The 16,433-nt window shown below is 54.9% G+C and overlaps 1 protein-coding gene across 3 annotated transcripts; it reads left to right on the forward strand.

Annotated features, from left to right (window-relative positions):
- The first annotated feature begins 3,530 nt into the window (after positions 1–3,530).
- On the forward strand, positions 3,531–16,404 carry ARHGAP33 (Rho GTPase activating protein 33). 3 transcript variants are annotated; one of them, XM_047836735.1, is made up of 22 exons: positions 3,531–3,659; positions 5,560–5,657; positions 5,737–5,821; positions 6,176–6,256; positions 6,364–6,501; positions 6,926–7,018; positions 7,573–7,695; positions 7,784–7,861; positions 7,946–8,012; positions 8,095–8,154; positions 8,243–8,395; positions 8,485–8,587; positions 9,750–9,894; positions 9,975–10,057; positions 10,141–10,248; positions 11,591–11,736; positions 12,375–12,528; positions 12,613–12,758; positions 12,838–12,912; positions 13,982–14,656; positions 14,749–15,140; positions 15,234–16,404. In XM_047836735.1, the coding sequence occupies exons 1-22, from the start codon at positions 3,654–3,656 to the stop codon at positions 16,017–16,019; spliced, it is 3,795 nt and encodes a 1,264-aa protein (XP_047692691.1). In that variant the 5' UTR covers positions 3,531–3,653; the 3' UTR covers positions 16,020–16,404. The 3 variants fall into 3 exon arrangements, with proteins under 3 accessions (XP_047692691.1, XP_047692690.1, XP_047692692.1); XM_047836734.1 differs by having other exon boundaries at positions 14,749–16,404; XM_047836736.1 differs by lacking the exons at positions 3,531–3,659; positions 5,560–5,657; positions 5,737–5,821; positions 6,176–6,256; positions 6,364–6,501 and adding an exon at positions 6,521–6,846 and having other exon boundaries at positions 14,749–16,404.
- The last annotated feature ends 29 nt before the right edge of the window (positions 16,405–16,433 follow it).

Genomic DNA, 16,433 nt, shown 5'->3' on the forward strand with positions numbered 1-16,433 from the left:
CCATGCCAATGCCTACTGTCTCAAAGTTCACAGGTCTTAAACTGAGGTCTCAATCTTCCCCCTAACTTGCCACTCTGGTTTTCCTGTGCCCTATTCTAGTTGCCCAGGCCAAAAGCCTTGTGGCCATTCCTGACTCCTCTCTTTCCCCCACCCCACAGTCAGTCAATTTGGCTAGCAATTCCTTTAAAATCTATCCGGAATTTAACCCCTTATTCTTCCACTGCCCTCACCCCAGCCTAAGCTATGGCACCTGGACTATTGAAAAACCTATTGTTTTGTCTGAAAATTATTTGACACACTTCCCATCAAAAAGTAGATTTTATGTCCCTTCTCCTTGAAACTGGATAAAACTTTGTGACTGTCTCAACAAATAGAATGCAGAGGAAATGATACTGCTTTAACTTTCTAAACCAAATTAGCCAAGACGATACAGTATCCCCCTGATCTCCCCCCTCCTTTTGTATGCTTTGGAGCCCTGGACTTCCATGTAAAAAGTCCAGTTGCCATGCTGGATAGGGATTTTGGTTACACAGGTGTATGCACTTGTCAAAATTCAGTGAAATTTCTGAATGTCATTGTATGTGAAGTTTACCTCAAAAATAAATATTGAACTCTAGTTAAAGATATGCATGCTTGGCACAAAAACAGACACATAGACCAATGGAATAGAATAGAAACCCCAGAACTAGACCCACAAACGTATGGCCAACTCATCTTTGACAAAGCAGGAAAGAACATCCAATGGAAAAAAGACAGCCTCTTTAACAAATGGTGCTGGGAGAACTGGACAGCAACATAGAGAAGGTTGAAACTAGACCACTTTCTCACACCATTCACAAAAATAAACTCAAAATGGATAAAGGACCTAAATGTGAGACAGGAAACCATCAAAACCTTAGAGGAGAAAGCAGGAAAAGACCTCTCTGACCTCAGCCGTAGCAATCTCTTACTCGACACATCCCCAAAGGCAAGGGAATTAAAAGCAAAAGTGAATTACTGGGACCTTATGAAGATAAAAAGCTTCTGCACAGCAAAGGAAACAACCAACAAAACTAAAAGGCAACCAACGGAATGGGAAAAGATATTTGCAAATGACATATCGGACAAAGGGCTAGTATCCAAAATCTATAAAGAGCTCACCAAACTCCACACCCGAAAAACAAATAACCCAGTGAAGAAATGGGCAGAAAACATGAATAGACACTTCTCTAAAGAAGACATCCGGATGGCCAACAGGCACATGAAAAGATGTTCAGCGTCGCTCCTTATCAGGGAAATACAAATCAAAACCACACTCAGGTATCACCTCACGCCAGTCAGAGTGGCCAAAATGAACAAATCAGGAGACTATAGATGCTGGCGAGGATGTGGAGAAACGGGAACCCTCTTGCACTGTTGGTGGGAATGCAAACTGGTGCAGCCGCTCTGGAAAGCAGTGTGGAGGTTCCTCAGAAAATTAAAAATAGACCTACCCTATGACCCAGCAATAGCACTGCTAGGAATTTATCCAAGGGATACAGGAGCACTGATGCATAGGGCCACTTGTACCCCAATGTTCATAGCAGCACTCTCAACAATAGCCAAATTATGGAAAGAGCCTAAATGTCCATCAACTGATGAATGGATAAAGAAATTGTGGTTTATATACACAATGGAATATTACGTGGCAATGAGAAAAAAATGAAATATGGCCTTTTGTAGCAACGTGGATGGAACTGGAGAGTGTGATGCTAAGTGAAATAAGCCATACAGAGAAAGACAGATACCATATGGTTTCACTCTTATGTGGGTCCTGAGAAACTTAACAGGAACCCATGGGGGAGGGGAAGGAAAAAAAAAAAAAAGAGGTTAGAATGGGAGAGAGCCAAAGCATAAGAGACTGTTAAAAACTGAGAACAAACTGAGGGTTGATGGGGGGTGGGAGGGAGGAGAGGGTGGGTGATGGGTATTGAGGAGGGCACCTTTTGGGATGAGCACTGGGTGTTGTATGGAAACCAATTTGTCAATAAATTTCATTAAAAAAAAAGATATGCATGCTGAAGTGTTTAGGGGACAGTATACCAATGCCTATAATTTATTTTGAAATACATCCAAAAAAATAGTAAGATTAATGAAACAGGATGAATAGAGTAATAAGTGAATTGAGATAAAGCAAATACAGTAAAATGATAATTTTACTGTAGGATCTAAGTGGTGGATCTATGGGTGTCAACTGTAAAATTGTTCAACTTTGCTGTATGTTAGAAAGTTTTCATAATAAAATGTTGGAGAATATATGATCAGGATTATGTTGATATCTGTATTTATTAAAGAGGGAGGATAGGATAGGTTTCTATTAAAAGTAGCTTCTGTATGTCATAGACATGGCATATATTTGTCTTCAGCCTTTTTGAACAAACCACACCATTAAATGAAATAAAAAAGAAGGAAATAGCTGTTTAGATATAAAGAGGATTTCTGAGGAAGTTACATTCAAGCTGAGACAGGTAGGAATCAACTAATTGACAAAAGACTATCCTAATTACTATCGCTGGATTTTAACTCATCTCCAAGCCTTAGTGACATAATGCAATCATTTTGTTATGTTCATGGATCCTGTGAGTCAGATATTTGGACACAGCACAGTTGGGGACAGTTTATCTCTGCTCCATGTAGGCAGGATATATTTTCCCTTCCTTTGAATACTGACTTAGCCACAAATTAAGTGATTAGTTTTTGAATGAATGAGAGAATGAATCAAAGCTGTACTTTCTGAGGTGAGGGGCCCTGTTGAGAACATGACCAGTGAAAGTCTTCTTGGAAACAGCATTGTTATAGTGTTTTCTGGACCTGGCTCAAGTTAGAGGCGGAAAGATTGGGATTGGCTTTATAGGAGACCTGGTCATGTTCTGCATTGCGGGCTAAACCAGGTCCTATGAAAAAGGAGTCAGAGCCGGAGGCCGGCCTGTAAGAAACAGTAGAGGAGGAGGTAAGGACAACGTGGGAAGGGCAAAGATTATGTCCCAGGCAGGGTATCTGAGCCAGTGAAAACCATCCATGGGCAAATGTCCTCAGTATTCTGTGGGCGGTGTCAGGGTCAACTGACAAAGCTGGAGCTAGAGGATTGAGACCTTGAAAAGCTACTTGGGGGTGGAGAAAAGCCCTGAGGCCATGGAAGAATCCAATTAAGAGTGTCGGAAGGGGGAAAACAGTGTCAGAGGAGTGGTCACTGAGAATGGACTAAGGGGAGAGCCCAGGGCTTAGTGTTAGAAGTGTTGGAAGCAAAGCATAAAGAACCTGGGGGTGTGTCTCAGGAGGGCAATGACAGCCAATGAAAAGCAGTCATGGGCGCGGCGCTGTCAAACTTCGCGGGGCGGGACCGAAGAGGCCGAGCCAGGGATGGGACCAAAACCCAAGCCAATGAAAAGCCGCTAGGTGGGCGGGGAGTCATCCTAAGGCCAAGGGAGGAGCCAATGAAAAGCGGCGCCGCGTCCCCACTGCCCCGCCTCCGTGGGGCGCGCGCCGGAGCCACTGGCAGCCGTTAGGGGCGGGGCCTGCAGCCGCCCGCGCGCGGCTCGCGCCCTCCCCTTTGTGTCGCCATGGCGGCGGCAGCGGCGACGAGGACGACGAGCGACGGGCCGAGCGCGGCCGGCGCCTGAGGAGGCTACGCTACCATGGTGGTGAGGGGCCCAAGCGGGCGTCAGTCCGTCCGCGTGTCAGTCTGTCCGTGCGCGGCCCCGCCCCGCGCGCCCCGCCCCCGGCCCCGCCCGAGCCCGCGGCCTGCGCCGCCCCTCACCCCTCGTCGAGGTCCCTCTCGTCCCCCGGCCTGGTCTTGGGCCCAAGCCCTTACCCCAGCCCCGCCCCCTCAGTGCTCATCCCCTTCCATGTCCTGGATGGAGGTGACAGTGGCCGAGGACCCAGGCTTGGGGGGGAGGGGCTAGTCCCGGGAAGGACCCGCACCACGAAGTGGCCCCCGCAGGGGCCTGCTGAAGCTTCCCGGGTCCTTCGCCAGTCCCCATCCCAGAGCCATCCTCAGCTTCCTCTCCCCACCTCCACCCTTTTCTGACTAGCCCACTCCCCCTCCTACCACCAGCCCCCTTCGCGTTCTTGAGCCCCACCCCCACCCGGCTCCATCCTCCGCCTGACCCTTTTCTTCTCTTTCTCTTCCATCTCATTCCGTTCTGTTTCCTCTCAATCTACGCTCCCTTACCCCCCATCAGCCTGAACCTTTACCTCATCCTCTCCAGCGTCTCCCCTCTCCTTACTTCACCCCAACCCCAACCCAGCAGTGTACCTCTTGCTAGATCCTTGGGTCCTTCTCCATCTTCCTGTCCTCACCCTCCCTCCCCCACCATCTCCCTCTCCCACCATGCTGCTTCTGCTCATTCATCCATTCATTCTCTCATTCGCTCATTTAACAGACATTCCCTGATACCTCCGGGCAGACCCATGTTCCACGTGCAAAGAGATTCAGATCTCATCCTGCTTTGAGGAGCTTTCTGAGCTGGAGGGGGACAGACCTGAGGGTGAGACCCAAGAATGAACTTGGGGTCTCAGGGATATGAAGGAAGGAGAGGCTAGAGCCCAGCCTGGAAAATCCCTATCTGGCAGCTGGTTAATTTATTTGTCAGGTTTTACTTGGTTCCTGCTGTGTAACTGGACACTGGGACCCACAGAGGAATCAGGCAACCTTCCCTGTGAGAAGCATTAATTCTGTGCCCAGCTATGTGCTGGAGTCCCTGATCCTGGGGAAGTCACAGTCCAATGGGGGAGATGGGCTTGTCACCAGTGACATCTCAGAGTGCTCAGGGCTGGAATGGGGATAGAGGAGTCCTTCTGGACACAGCCTGGGTCAAGAGGACAGAATGAGAGTTGAGACCTGAGGCATGAGGAGGAGTGAACCTACTGAAAGAATTAGGAAGAGTGTCCCATGCAGAGAGAACAATCTTTGCAAAGGCCTAGGAGGAAATGAGAAGGTCGTGCTTTTGTTGGACTCTAAAGTGTGAGCCCTGAGAGTAGAGGCCATTTGGGGGGAAGGCTGGGCTGGAGTGGTAAAGAGAGACCTGAGAATTCAGAGTTTATCTTGAAGATAACAGGGAGCCATTGAAGGTCTATGATCTATGGAGAGACAGAGGTAGATCTGTGTGGTAAGAAAATTATACCAGCACTTGCTAGGAAGAAGCGAGCAGGAGGGGAGAGGTTAGAAGCAGGAAGATGGATAAGATGGGAGCTGTGATTGTCCAGACATCAATGAAAGGTGTGGACAGGCACATAGGGGAGATGACTATACTCCGCAGGGGCTAAAGGAGGGCTTTAAACAGGGAGAGATGGTACCAGCGTGCGCTCTCCTTCCCTCACCCTCAGTCCCTTTTCTTCCAGCCCCCCACCCCAGACCACCCACAAAGAAACAGGCCTACCCTCAGTTGCCTTCACCTCCCCCTGACCTACCCTTCTGCTCCATGCTCAGGGCAGCCTGTGAAGCAATTCGGGCCTCTGGGCCCAGGCTCACAGATAACAATGCTCCCGTTGTCTCTCTGCTCCCATCTCTGGAGGCCTCTGATTCTTCTTTCTGCTCTACAGGCTCGCAGCACTGACAGCCTGGATGGCCCAGGGGAAGGCTCAGTGCAGCCTCTGCCCCACACTGGGGGGCCTAGTGTGAAGGGGAAGCCTGGGAAAAGGTGAGAGGTGAGGGTGAGGCTCAGCTTAGGAGGGGGGCCAAGCACAGGAGCCACTAGTGATGTGTCACCTGTCCCCCAGGCTCTCGGCTCCTCGAGGTCCCTTCCCTCGGCTGGCTGACTGTGCCCATTTCCACTATGAGAATGTTGACTTTGGCCATATTCAGGTATGGGGGCTTTGCACCCAGGTGGGAGGGTGAGATCCTACCCAACCTTGAAGCAATATCAGCCACTTTACCCCTGAAGCCTATCTCAGGAATAGCTGAGCAGTCGCTGGCAGGAGGTGCAGGGTGGAAGAGGAGAACTGTTCATTCATTTGTTCGTTTCTTTATTCATTCACCTAACTTTTTGTTAGGTGTACGCACTGTGCCAGGGCCCTGTACTCTGAGACATCAGCAGGCCCTGCCCTTAGGGAGCCCCAGGCAGGGGACACAGATCCATTTCTAGATAGTGCTAACCTGGGAATGTCAGGACTGGGACAAAAGTGAGGCCCTTACCTGAGCCTTTACTTCCCACTATAGCTCCTGCTGTCTCCAGAGCGTGAAGGCCCCAGCTTCTCTGGAGAGAATGAGCTGGTGTTTGGGGTACAGGTGACCTGCCAGGTGAGGCCACCCCTCCTCTCATCTAGCCTGACAGACTGGTCTTCGTGGTCTACACTGGCTCAGTGTAATAGGACTACTGCCCCTTTCTGTCCCTCCTGCTCCCTCAGGGCCGTTCGTGGCCAGTTCTGCGCAGCTACGATGACTTCCGTTCCCTGGATGCCCACCTACACCGGTGCATATTTGACAGGAGGTTCTCCTGCCTCCCAGAGCTTCCCCCACCCCCAGAGGGTGCCAGGGCTGCCCAGGTAAACTGTTTATGGTCTCAGCTTCAGCTATGGTGTGTCCTCATAAGCACTGTGTGAAACCATCAAGGGAGGATAGTTAAATATTTAAACACTGGTATGGCCCAAGTTCCAACCAATCAGAATGGAGAGGCCCAGAATAAAACTGCAGCAAGGTTCTGGAGGCTCCTTTCAGCTTTAGGATCATGGGAGTTCCAGGGGATTTGGTGGGAGAGTCGGCATGGCCAGACCAATGGGGGCACACAGGAGCTTGGCATAGCCTATTTACTAACTGATATGAAAATATTTCAGTGCTTACCAGTGGAGCAGCACCCATGCATTCAGGCTGAGTTTCAGCCCTGCCTAGAGGTGAGCTAGGGCAGTATAGGAGGGCAGTGACTCTCTCAAGTTCCCCTCACAAAAGCCCATCCTGACAACCTGCCCCCAGATGCTGGTACCACTGCTGCTACAATACCTGGAGACCCTGTCAGGACTGGTGGACAGTAACCTCAACTGTGGGCCTGTGCTCACCTGGATGGAGGTAGGCCTGGGAAAGGGGACTTGGGGTGGGGAGTGAGTGAGGGATGTCTGAGGAGTGAGAACCAGCCGGAGAGAGTGTGTGGGCACAGGAAAGAAACGAGCCAGAGTGGAGGAGGCACTGATATTTCAGTGTCTGTGTGGGCACATGCCTGTGAGAGAGAATGAGTGTGTGTGTGTGTGTGTGTGTGTGTGTGTGTATGTTAGAGGCATTGAACTATGGGGATGTGAGGATTTCAAGATATATCAGTTAGAAATAGGTTTTACTGTAACTCACAGAACACTTGGCCAACAGTGGTTTAAACCAGTCGGTTTTTAGATACCAAATGTGCAGTGTCATGGAGGATGAAGGTGCAGGGGTATCCTGGGACATGAGAGGAAGGAGGGGCTTTGTTGGGTAGGGGCAAGAATTTAGCTCTTTGACCGATAGCTCTGACTGACAGAGGCTTTTAGGTAGGGGACAGGTAGTGAGCTCCATTGGACATGGAGGAACCTCCTGTGCCTTTATTATCTTCTTCTGGCCTCTCCCTGCACATCCCTCTCCCCCCACCATCTCAGCTGGACAACCATGGCCGGCGACTGCTCCTCAGTGAGGAAGCCTCCCTTAACATCCCTGCGGTGGCCGCTGCCCATGTAATAAAACGGTACACAGCCCAGGCACCAGACGAGCTGTCGTTCGAGGTGAGGCTGTGGGGAAGCGGACTCCACCTGGGCTCCCCACTTCCCCTGTCCCTTCTGACCCTCCCTCCAATTACCTTCCCACTCTCAGGTGGGAGACATTGTCTCAGTGATCGACATGCCACCCACTGAGGATCGGAGCTGGTGGAGGGGCAAGCGAGGCTTCCAGGTGAGCCTGGCTTGGGGTGGACAAGTGAGGCAGGGCACCGTGCCAGCTAGGGTGGCCTACTCGCTGACCCCAAACCCTCTTCAGGTCGGTTTCTTCCCCAGTGAGTGTGTGGAGTTGTTCACAGAGCGGCCTGGCCCAGGACTAAAGGGGGGTAAGTGCCAGGGGCAAAATGTGGAGGCCTCCCTGCATCCTTTGCTTGCCATCCATTCTCTCCACCTACTGTTCACCCACAGATGCCGATGGTCCCCCGTGTGGTGTCCCAACTCCCCAGGGTGTCTCCTCTCTGACCTCAGGTAATGGGAACAAGGGGCCAGGCCCCTGCCCCCCACCATAAGATCAGTGGCTGCACTGACCCTGTGTGGCCTGCCTTTACCCCCACAGCTGTGCCCCGGCCACGTGGGAAGCTGGCTGGCCTCCTCCGAACATTCATGCGCTCCCGCCCTTCTCGGCAGCGGCTACGGCAGCGGGGCATCCTGAGGCAGAGGGTGTTTGGCTGTGACCTTGGAGAGCATCTCAGCAATTCAGGCCAGGATGGTGAGGACAGGCCCTATGTCTCCCTGCCCAGCCCTCTCCTCCCACCCTGGTTGCAACCTGCCTAGACCTGAGCCCCTGCTTTTCCCCAGTGCCCCAGGTGCTTCGCTGCTGCTCTGAGTTTATTGAGGCCCATGGGGTGGTGGATGGAATCTACCGGCTCTCAGGAGTGTCATCCAACATCCAGAGGCTACGGTGAGGGCCCTCCACTAAGCCCTTCCTTCCACAAACTCCTACTGAGCATCATCTCTGTTTCAGGCCCTGTGCCATGTGCTGGGGACATAGAGTTATCAGGGGGGTTAGGAGGGCTTAGAGTGGGGTTGGACTGGGGCTGGGGGCAAAGAGGGCTTCCTTGAGGAAGTGATACCCACACTGAGACCTGAAAGGCAAGAGCAGAATAAGCATTGGAAGCAAAGAGATCAACCTTCATTGAGTACCTGCCACATGCCAAGCATGAGGCACTGGGGACACAGTGGTGGATGAGAGACAACCAGAGATTCCTGCCCTCATGGGGTTCACATACTAGAGGGAGAGACAAACAAGGAAATGAGAGTGTGTACTAGCAGGTGACAAGAACTATGGAGAAAAATAGAATGGGGTGGGGAGGCTCATAATAAGTTGGGGAGGGGTATTGCAGTTTTATATAGGGTGGGCAGAGAAGGCCGCCTGGGAGAGAGCTTGCTCTGGTGGAGGTGAGGGAGTGAGCTGTGTGGACGTGCTGGGATGAACATTCACCATGGAGGGAACAGTTAATGTAAGGGAAAGCGACAGGAGGTCATGTCCCGGAAGGAAATGGGGGCAGAGCATACAGGGCCTTTTTGATGACTGTTAGGATTTTGCCTTTTACTCAGAATAAGGGGGTAACCACAGGAGGGTTCTGAGCTGAGGAGGGACAGCATGTGGAAGAGTCTAAGGGGAAGCAGTGAGCCACGAGCACTGGGGCTGACAGGAGGCATGAGGTGTCAGTGTGGAGCCTGAGACTCTGAGAGACAGGCATGAGGTCACATGATAGGATGTTTACCCAAGAGCAGTGGGACATCACCAGAGAGTGGTGAGCAGGGGCTATTGGGATTTGGGCCACGTTTTTCAGTGACCTCCAGAAGCCAGGAGAATGACAGCTTCGTGGAGGGAGCATGGCCACACTCTGGATTCAGATAGCCTTGGGTACCCACAGCAGGGGCATCTCCCACCTGAGATGGGAGGGGAGGCGGTCAGGAAGGTTCTGCCTCTGAAGAGCCCAGCACAGGATCCATGTGCATGCACCTATGTGTGGCCACTTTGGGAAGTGGGGGAAGAACATGGCCAGGTGGTTCGGCTCTGACCTGAATCTTTCTCCTCTTTGACCTGGTGGCCTCAGGCATGAGTTTGACAGTGAGAGGATCCCTGAACTGTCTGGCCCCGCCTTTCTGCAGGACATCCACAGTGTGTCCTCCCTTTGCAAGCTGTACTTCCGGGAGCTGCCGAACCCCTTGCTCACATACCAGCTCTATGGGAAGTTCAGTGTGAGTAAGGGAGCTGGCAAGGTTGGAGGGTGCTGGGATGCATCTGGCCCAGCCCCCATCATGCTTGTGCATAATCTCAGGAAGCCATGTCAGTGCCTGGGGAGGAGGAACGCCTGGTGCGTGTCCATGACGTCATCCAACAGCTGCCCCCACCACACTACAGGTAAACCAGGAGGGGCAGGAAGGGCTGTGGTGGGGTCCCAAGGGAGTTGAGTCTCAGGTGTCCTCCTCCACTCTCACCCCCAGGACCCTGGAGTACCTGCTGAGGCACTTGGCCCGCATGGCAAGACACAGCGCCAACACCAGCATGCATGCCCGCAACCTGGCCATTGTCTGGGCACCCAATCTGCTACGGTAAGCTGGCAACTCGCCAGCCTGCCCCCTCAGCCTTCTCCACTAGCTGGGCCTCAAGATGCCCCCCACACCCAGAACCCAACTTTTGCTCTCTTATTCATTTCATTCAACACATATTTCTTGAGTACCTTCTGTGTGCCAGTTCCTTTCCTCAGCACTGGGACACAGTAGTGAGCAAAATCCTGTGCTCCTAAGTCCACATTTTCATGGGGGAGATGAACAATGAAGCATCAACAAGAAAAATAGAGACTATGGTCTGATAGTGATGAGTACCAAGGAGAAAGATTACAAAGCAGGGAAGGGAGATGCACAGGGTCATGGTATTTTGAGATTTTTAGAGTGGCAGGGAAGGCTTCAGTAAGAAGCTTCTGTGGCCAGTAGCAGCATGAGCCACAGAAGATTTGATGGTGACCAAGACAGGCAAGCTCTGTCCCAAATAAAATAGGTGGTACATCAGATGGTGGATACAAGAACTATGAGGACAAAGAAACAAAAAGAGAAGGCAGCTTACAATTTTAAATAAAGTGGGTGGGGAAGACTCCACGGAGAAGGTAACATTTAAGAACTTTGGAAGGTGAGGGAGGGACACATGTGGATATCTGGGGAAGAACAAACCCAGACCGAGGGGACCAAAAGTGCCAATGTCTGGAGGCTGGGAAGGTGCCTGGTGTGCTGGAGGACCAGCGGGGAGGCCAGTGTGGCTGGAGCCCAGTGAGCAAGGGAGGGAGGGGTTGAGGGGGAGAGAAGATGGTGAGGTCAGAGATGCCAGGGGACCAGACAGAGGAATGACCTATGATTTGTGGGTCATGGTGAGGACAGACTTTACCAGGACAGGGGTGCAGCCAGGGGAGGGCTCTGAGCCCAGAGGGCCTTGACCCAGCGTGGAGGGGCTCCCTCTGGCTGCAGAGGGGAGCAGACTGCAGAGGGCAGAACACAGAATGGAGGGGGAGGGGGCAGGGAGGCAGGGAGGAGCTGTGGTGTCTGGGGTGGGAAGGGTAGAGGCCAGGCCAGGGGTGGGGACAGTGGGGAAGAGTTTAGATTCTGGAGAGATTTTGTGGGTGGAGCAGGGAGGATTTCTGAGAGATTGGATGTGAGTGTGAGGCAAAGAGGGGGATCAGGAACAACATCCGGAGGTGTTTGGCCTGAGCATTGACTGAGCTGCGGACAGGGAGGAAGGAGGTTTGGGGGAAGGTTGAGAACCCAATGCTAGATGTGATCACTTGGGGAAGGTCAGAGGTGTTAGATGACAGTCATTTCTTCCATTGGCTCCCCATTTTGGGTAGCTAAAATCCACCAGCTGGAGCTTAAAGCACCTGGCCTCCCTCTCTCTCCTCCCACCCAGGTCCATGGAACTGGAGTCAGTGGGGCTGGGTGGGGCCGCAGCCTTCAGGGAGGTTCGGGTGCAGTCTGTGGTGGTGGAATTCCTGCTCACCCACGTGGATGTCCTGTTTAGCGACACCTTCTCCTCTGCTGGCCTCGACCCTGCAGGTACGCCCATCTCACCCGCTCATGTCCTGGCTACTGCCCCCTCATTGTTAGGGCTGCAGTGGGAGGGCAGGTGGGCTCCCAGCCCTATCCCTACCCCACTGAAGGTGGACCTCCCTCCTGGCTCCTTGAGGACCCCGCCCCGGCCTCTCCCTCCCCTCCCCCCCCTTCTCATTTCAGCTCCTACGCTCAGGATCCCCACTTCTTGGCCCGGACATCGTTCTTCCTTCACCCCTTGTAGCTCCTGGGGGCTCTTGGGGCCATGGGTCCATCTGGGAGGAGGTGGGAGGTCCCCAGACTTGACCCCGCCCTGGCCCCACCCAGACTCCCCGCCCAACCCGGGACCCCAGCCCAATCAGGATTCAGCACGTCGGAGGGCCCACTGGCCCGAGGTAACTGAAGCCAGAGCCGCTGCCCTCGCTGGCTGCCGGGAGCTGCCTCCTCATCAGCTCGTTCTGCCTCACTCCTCCTCCTCACCTGCCTGCTGCCCACCCATTCCCGCCTGATCCGCCCTGGCCCCTTGCCTTGCCAGCCCGGGTGGGCACGCTGCGGGGCCGGGGCTTGGGCTGTAGCGCTTGGCTTTGCCCGTGGCCTTGAATGGCACCCTGAGCTGACAGCTGCCCCCTTTCCCAATTCCCTAGGCCGCTGCCTCCTCCCCAGGCCCAAGTCACTTGCGGGCAGCGGCCCCTCCACTCGCCTGCTGACGCTGGAGGAAGCCCAGGCTCGCACCCAGGGCCGTCTGGGGACACCCACGGAGCCCATAACTCCCAAGGCCCCAGCTTCACCTGTGGAGAGGTGAGTGGAATGCTAGGGGAGCATAGGATCAGCCTGGAGGCCCCAGATCCTCAAACTGCCTCCTGTGTCTCATGCAAACCCCAGGAGGAAAAGGGAGAGAGGCGAGAAACAGCGAAAGCCAGGGGGGAGCAGCTGGAAGACCTTCTTTGCCCTGGGCCGGGGCCCCAGCATCCCCCGAAAGAAACCTCTACCCTGGCTGGGGGGCACCCGTGCCCCACCGCAGCCTTCAGGTCAGAGGCCGGCAGTGGGCGGTGGTGGTAGGGGGAGGCACTCTGAAGTGCCCTGTGACCATTGTACCTCTCCTAGCAGGTGGCCGACCTGACACCGTCACGCTGAGATCTGCCAAAAGCGAGGAGTCTCTGTCATCACAGGCCAGCGGAGCTGGTGAGCACAGGGTGGCTCATGCCTGTGCCCAGGTGGAACTGGGAGGGCTGGGGGCCCTGAGGTGGCCTCTAAATGTGCTTCAAATTTGGTGGGTTGGGTTTTTTTTTCCTTAATCTGGACATTAGGTACAATGAGTTGGATAAAGCATCACCCTTGGTTCATGATGTACTGTGATCATTGGTTCAGGCAGGGTCCTTTCAAACAGTCTTCTATGCATTCCTGTTGAAAAAAAAATCTAGATAATAAAATGAACACCCACGAACCCACTGGCCAGAACTAAAAGAGCCCCACGACCTAACCTGCAAGCTTCTCCCCTTGCATCTGCTGCCTCCCCACCAGAGGCGCCCTCAAGACTTGATGGTCAGCATCCCCTTGCTCTAAGGTCTCCTCACCTGTAGGTGTCTGCACAAATAACATACAGCACAGTCCTAGTGGCTTTGGATCTTTAAAGGTATCCTAAGAAAGGGGGTATGGTGTTGGATGAGGAACTTCACTTTTTACTCACTGCCACCCATGTGGCCAAGTGTAGCCCAGGCTCGTTCCTCTCAGCTGCTCTCTGGTAGCCGTGTGTGGATGTCCCATCCAGAGCTGCATGTCCATCCCACTCCCGATGGGTTGAGGGGCTCTGGTGAGCAATCTCTGCCATGCCCCACACTCTGGTGAGAGCGCTGCACGTACCCAGGAGTGGATGGAGGTGCATGCTGTAGGGTATGTTCATGTCCAACTGTGCATGAGAAGGCCCACTTGTTTTCCAAATATGGCTGCCCCAGTCTGCACTCCCACCAGCTACCTGTGAGATCCCATTGGTCTCATGCTCACAAGCTATGTGGTTGTCAGACTTCGTTCTTGCCTTTGGGTCTGGAATGGTTCTCCTCATGGCCTTGCCATTTATTTCCTTTATCACTGTGAGTCTGAACAGCTCTCCCTGGATTCGCAGCCATTGTGACCCTATCCAGGGAAGTGCCTCTTCGCGTTCCTCCACCAACCCACTGGGCTGTGTGCCCTATTCTCACTGATGTATGGGTACGTAAAGTTCTGGCCCTTGACAACAAACTGTCCCCTCTTCCAGGCCTCCAGAGGCTGCACAGGCTACGGCGACCCCACTCCAGCAGCGATGCTTTCCCTGTGGGCCCAGCACCTGCTGGCTCCTGCGAGAGCCTGTCCTCCTCCTCCTCCTCCTCTGAATCCTCCTCCTCTTCTGAGTCCTCGTCATCTGGATCCTCAGCAGCTGGGCTGGGGGCACTCTCTGGCTCCCCTTCACACCGAACCTCAGCCTGGCTAGATGATGGTGACGAGCTGGACTTCAGCCCACCCCGCTGCCTGGAGGGGCTCCGGGGGCTCGACTTTGATCCCCTGACCTTTCGCTGCAGCAGCCCCACACCAGGGGACCCTGCACCTCCTGCCAGCCCAGCACCCCCAGCCCCTGCCTCTGCCTTCCCACCGAGGGTGACCCCCCAGGCCCTCTCACCCCGTGGGACCACCAACCCTGCCTCGCCCACCGCCCTGGACATCTCAGAGCCCCTAGCTGTGTCAGTGCCACCTGCTGTCCTGGAGCTGCTGGGGGCTGGGGGAACACCTGCCTCAGTCACCCCAACGCCAGCCCTCAGCCCCAACCCAGGCCTGCGGCCCCATCTCATCCCCTTGCTGCTGCGTGGAGCCGAGGCCCAGCTGAGTGACACCTGCCAACAGGAGATCTGCAGCAAGCTGTCACTGCCTGGTCCCCGGGGGCCCCAAGGCCAGCACGGTGAGTCCTGCTCAGCCTACCCTACACCCTCATAGACCCAGAAGCTGCACCCAAGACCTGCCTGACTCCTCTTCCCATTCCTCTCTGTGTAGGTCCTGGTACGGATTCTCCGCTGCTGCCCCCACCCCTGTCCCTCCTGCGCCCTGGGGGAGCCCCGCCCCCACCCCCCAAGAACCCAGCACGCCTCATGGCCCTGGCCCTGGCTGAGCGGGCTCAGCAGGTGGCCCAGAGACAGAGCCAACAGGAGCATGGGAGCACCCCTTCTGCTCCCCACTCCCCTTTCCACCGCTCACTGTCACTGGAGGTGGGCGGTGAGCCCCCAGGGACCTCAGGGGTTGGGCCAGCCCCCAACTCCCTAGCCCACCCGGGTGCCTGGGTTCCTGGACCCCCACCTTCCCTACCGAGGCAACAAAGTGACGGGAGCCTGGTGAGGAGCCAGCGTCCCCCAGGGACCTCAAGGAGGGGACTCCGAGGCCCTTCCCAGGTCAGTGCCCAGCTCAGGACAAGTGGGGGATGCAGGGGGCGTGGAGATGAGCCAGAGACAGCAGCTCAGTTCCTGTATTCTGTCCCCACACAGGTTCCTACTCCTGGCTTCTTCTCTTCGGCCCCCCGGGAGTGCCTGCCACCCTTCCTTGGGGTCCCTAAACCAGGCTTGTACTCCCTGGGTTCCCCATCCTACCAGCCCAGCTCCCCAGCCCCGGTCTGGAGGAGCCCCCTAGGTCCCCCTGCACCACTTGATAGGGGAGAGAACCTGTACTATGAAATCGAGACAGGTGAGGGATCCCCCTACTCTGGCCCCACTCGGTCCTGGAGTCCCTTTCGTTCTATGCCCCCAGATAGGCTCAATGCCTCATACGGCCTACTTGGCCAGTCACCACCACTCCACAGGTCCCCCGACTTCCTGCTCAGCTACCCACCACCCCCCTCCTGCTTTCCCCATGACCACCTTGGCTACTCAGCCTCCCAGCATCCTGCCCGGCGCCCTACCCGGCCTGAGCCCCTCTATGTCAACCTAGCTCTGGGGCCCAGGGGTCCCTCACCCGCCTCTTCCAGCTCCTCCTCCCCTCCTGCCCACCCCCGTAGCCGTTCAGATCCTGGCCCCCCAGCCCCCCGCCTCCCCCAGAAACAGCGGGCTCCCTGGGGCCCCCACACCCCTCACAGGGTGCCTGGGCCCTGGGGCCCTCCAGAGCCTCTTCTGCTGTATAGGGCAGCCCCACCAGCCTACGGGAGGGGGGGTGAACACCACCGAGGATCCTTGTACAGGAATGGGGGGCAAGGAAGGGAGGGGGCTGGTCCCCCACCCCCCTACCCCACTCCCAGCTGGTCCCTCCATTCTGAGGGTCAGACCCGAAGCTACTGCTGAGCCACAGCTGGGGGAAACCTTCTTCCTTTCCCTTCCCCCTCACTGATCTTGGCCCAATCCAATCCCTTGTTTTGTATTTTCTTGAGCTCCTGACCCCTACCCTTGGTTTCTAACTTTGTAACTTGTTTCTGATGTGGGTCCCTAACCTGTTATAGCTTTCCTACCCTGGGCCGAAGGGCACACCCATCCCCCCACCGTCCTCCCATCCTGGGGGCTCTCGCACAAATCTGAGGGCTAGGCTAACAGCCTGTCTTCCCTCTCCCTTCAGGAGCCCCCAGCTTGTCCTGCCCTGTGCACAGGGGGTTGGGGAACAGCTCCTGCCCATCTCCCCCCACACACCCCCACTAAACCATCTGATAAAATTAATAAAAATGGTGAAAACATGGCTGCTAGTGTCATGCTGGAGCCAGATGC

The sequence above is a fragment of the Prionailurus viverrinus genome, chromosome E2, assembly GCF_022837055.1.
Source record: "Prionailurus viverrinus isolate Anna chromosome E2, UM_Priviv_1.0, whole genome shotgun sequence".
NCBI lineage: Eukaryota > Metazoa > Chordata > Mammalia > Carnivora > Felidae > Prionailurus > Prionailurus viverrinus.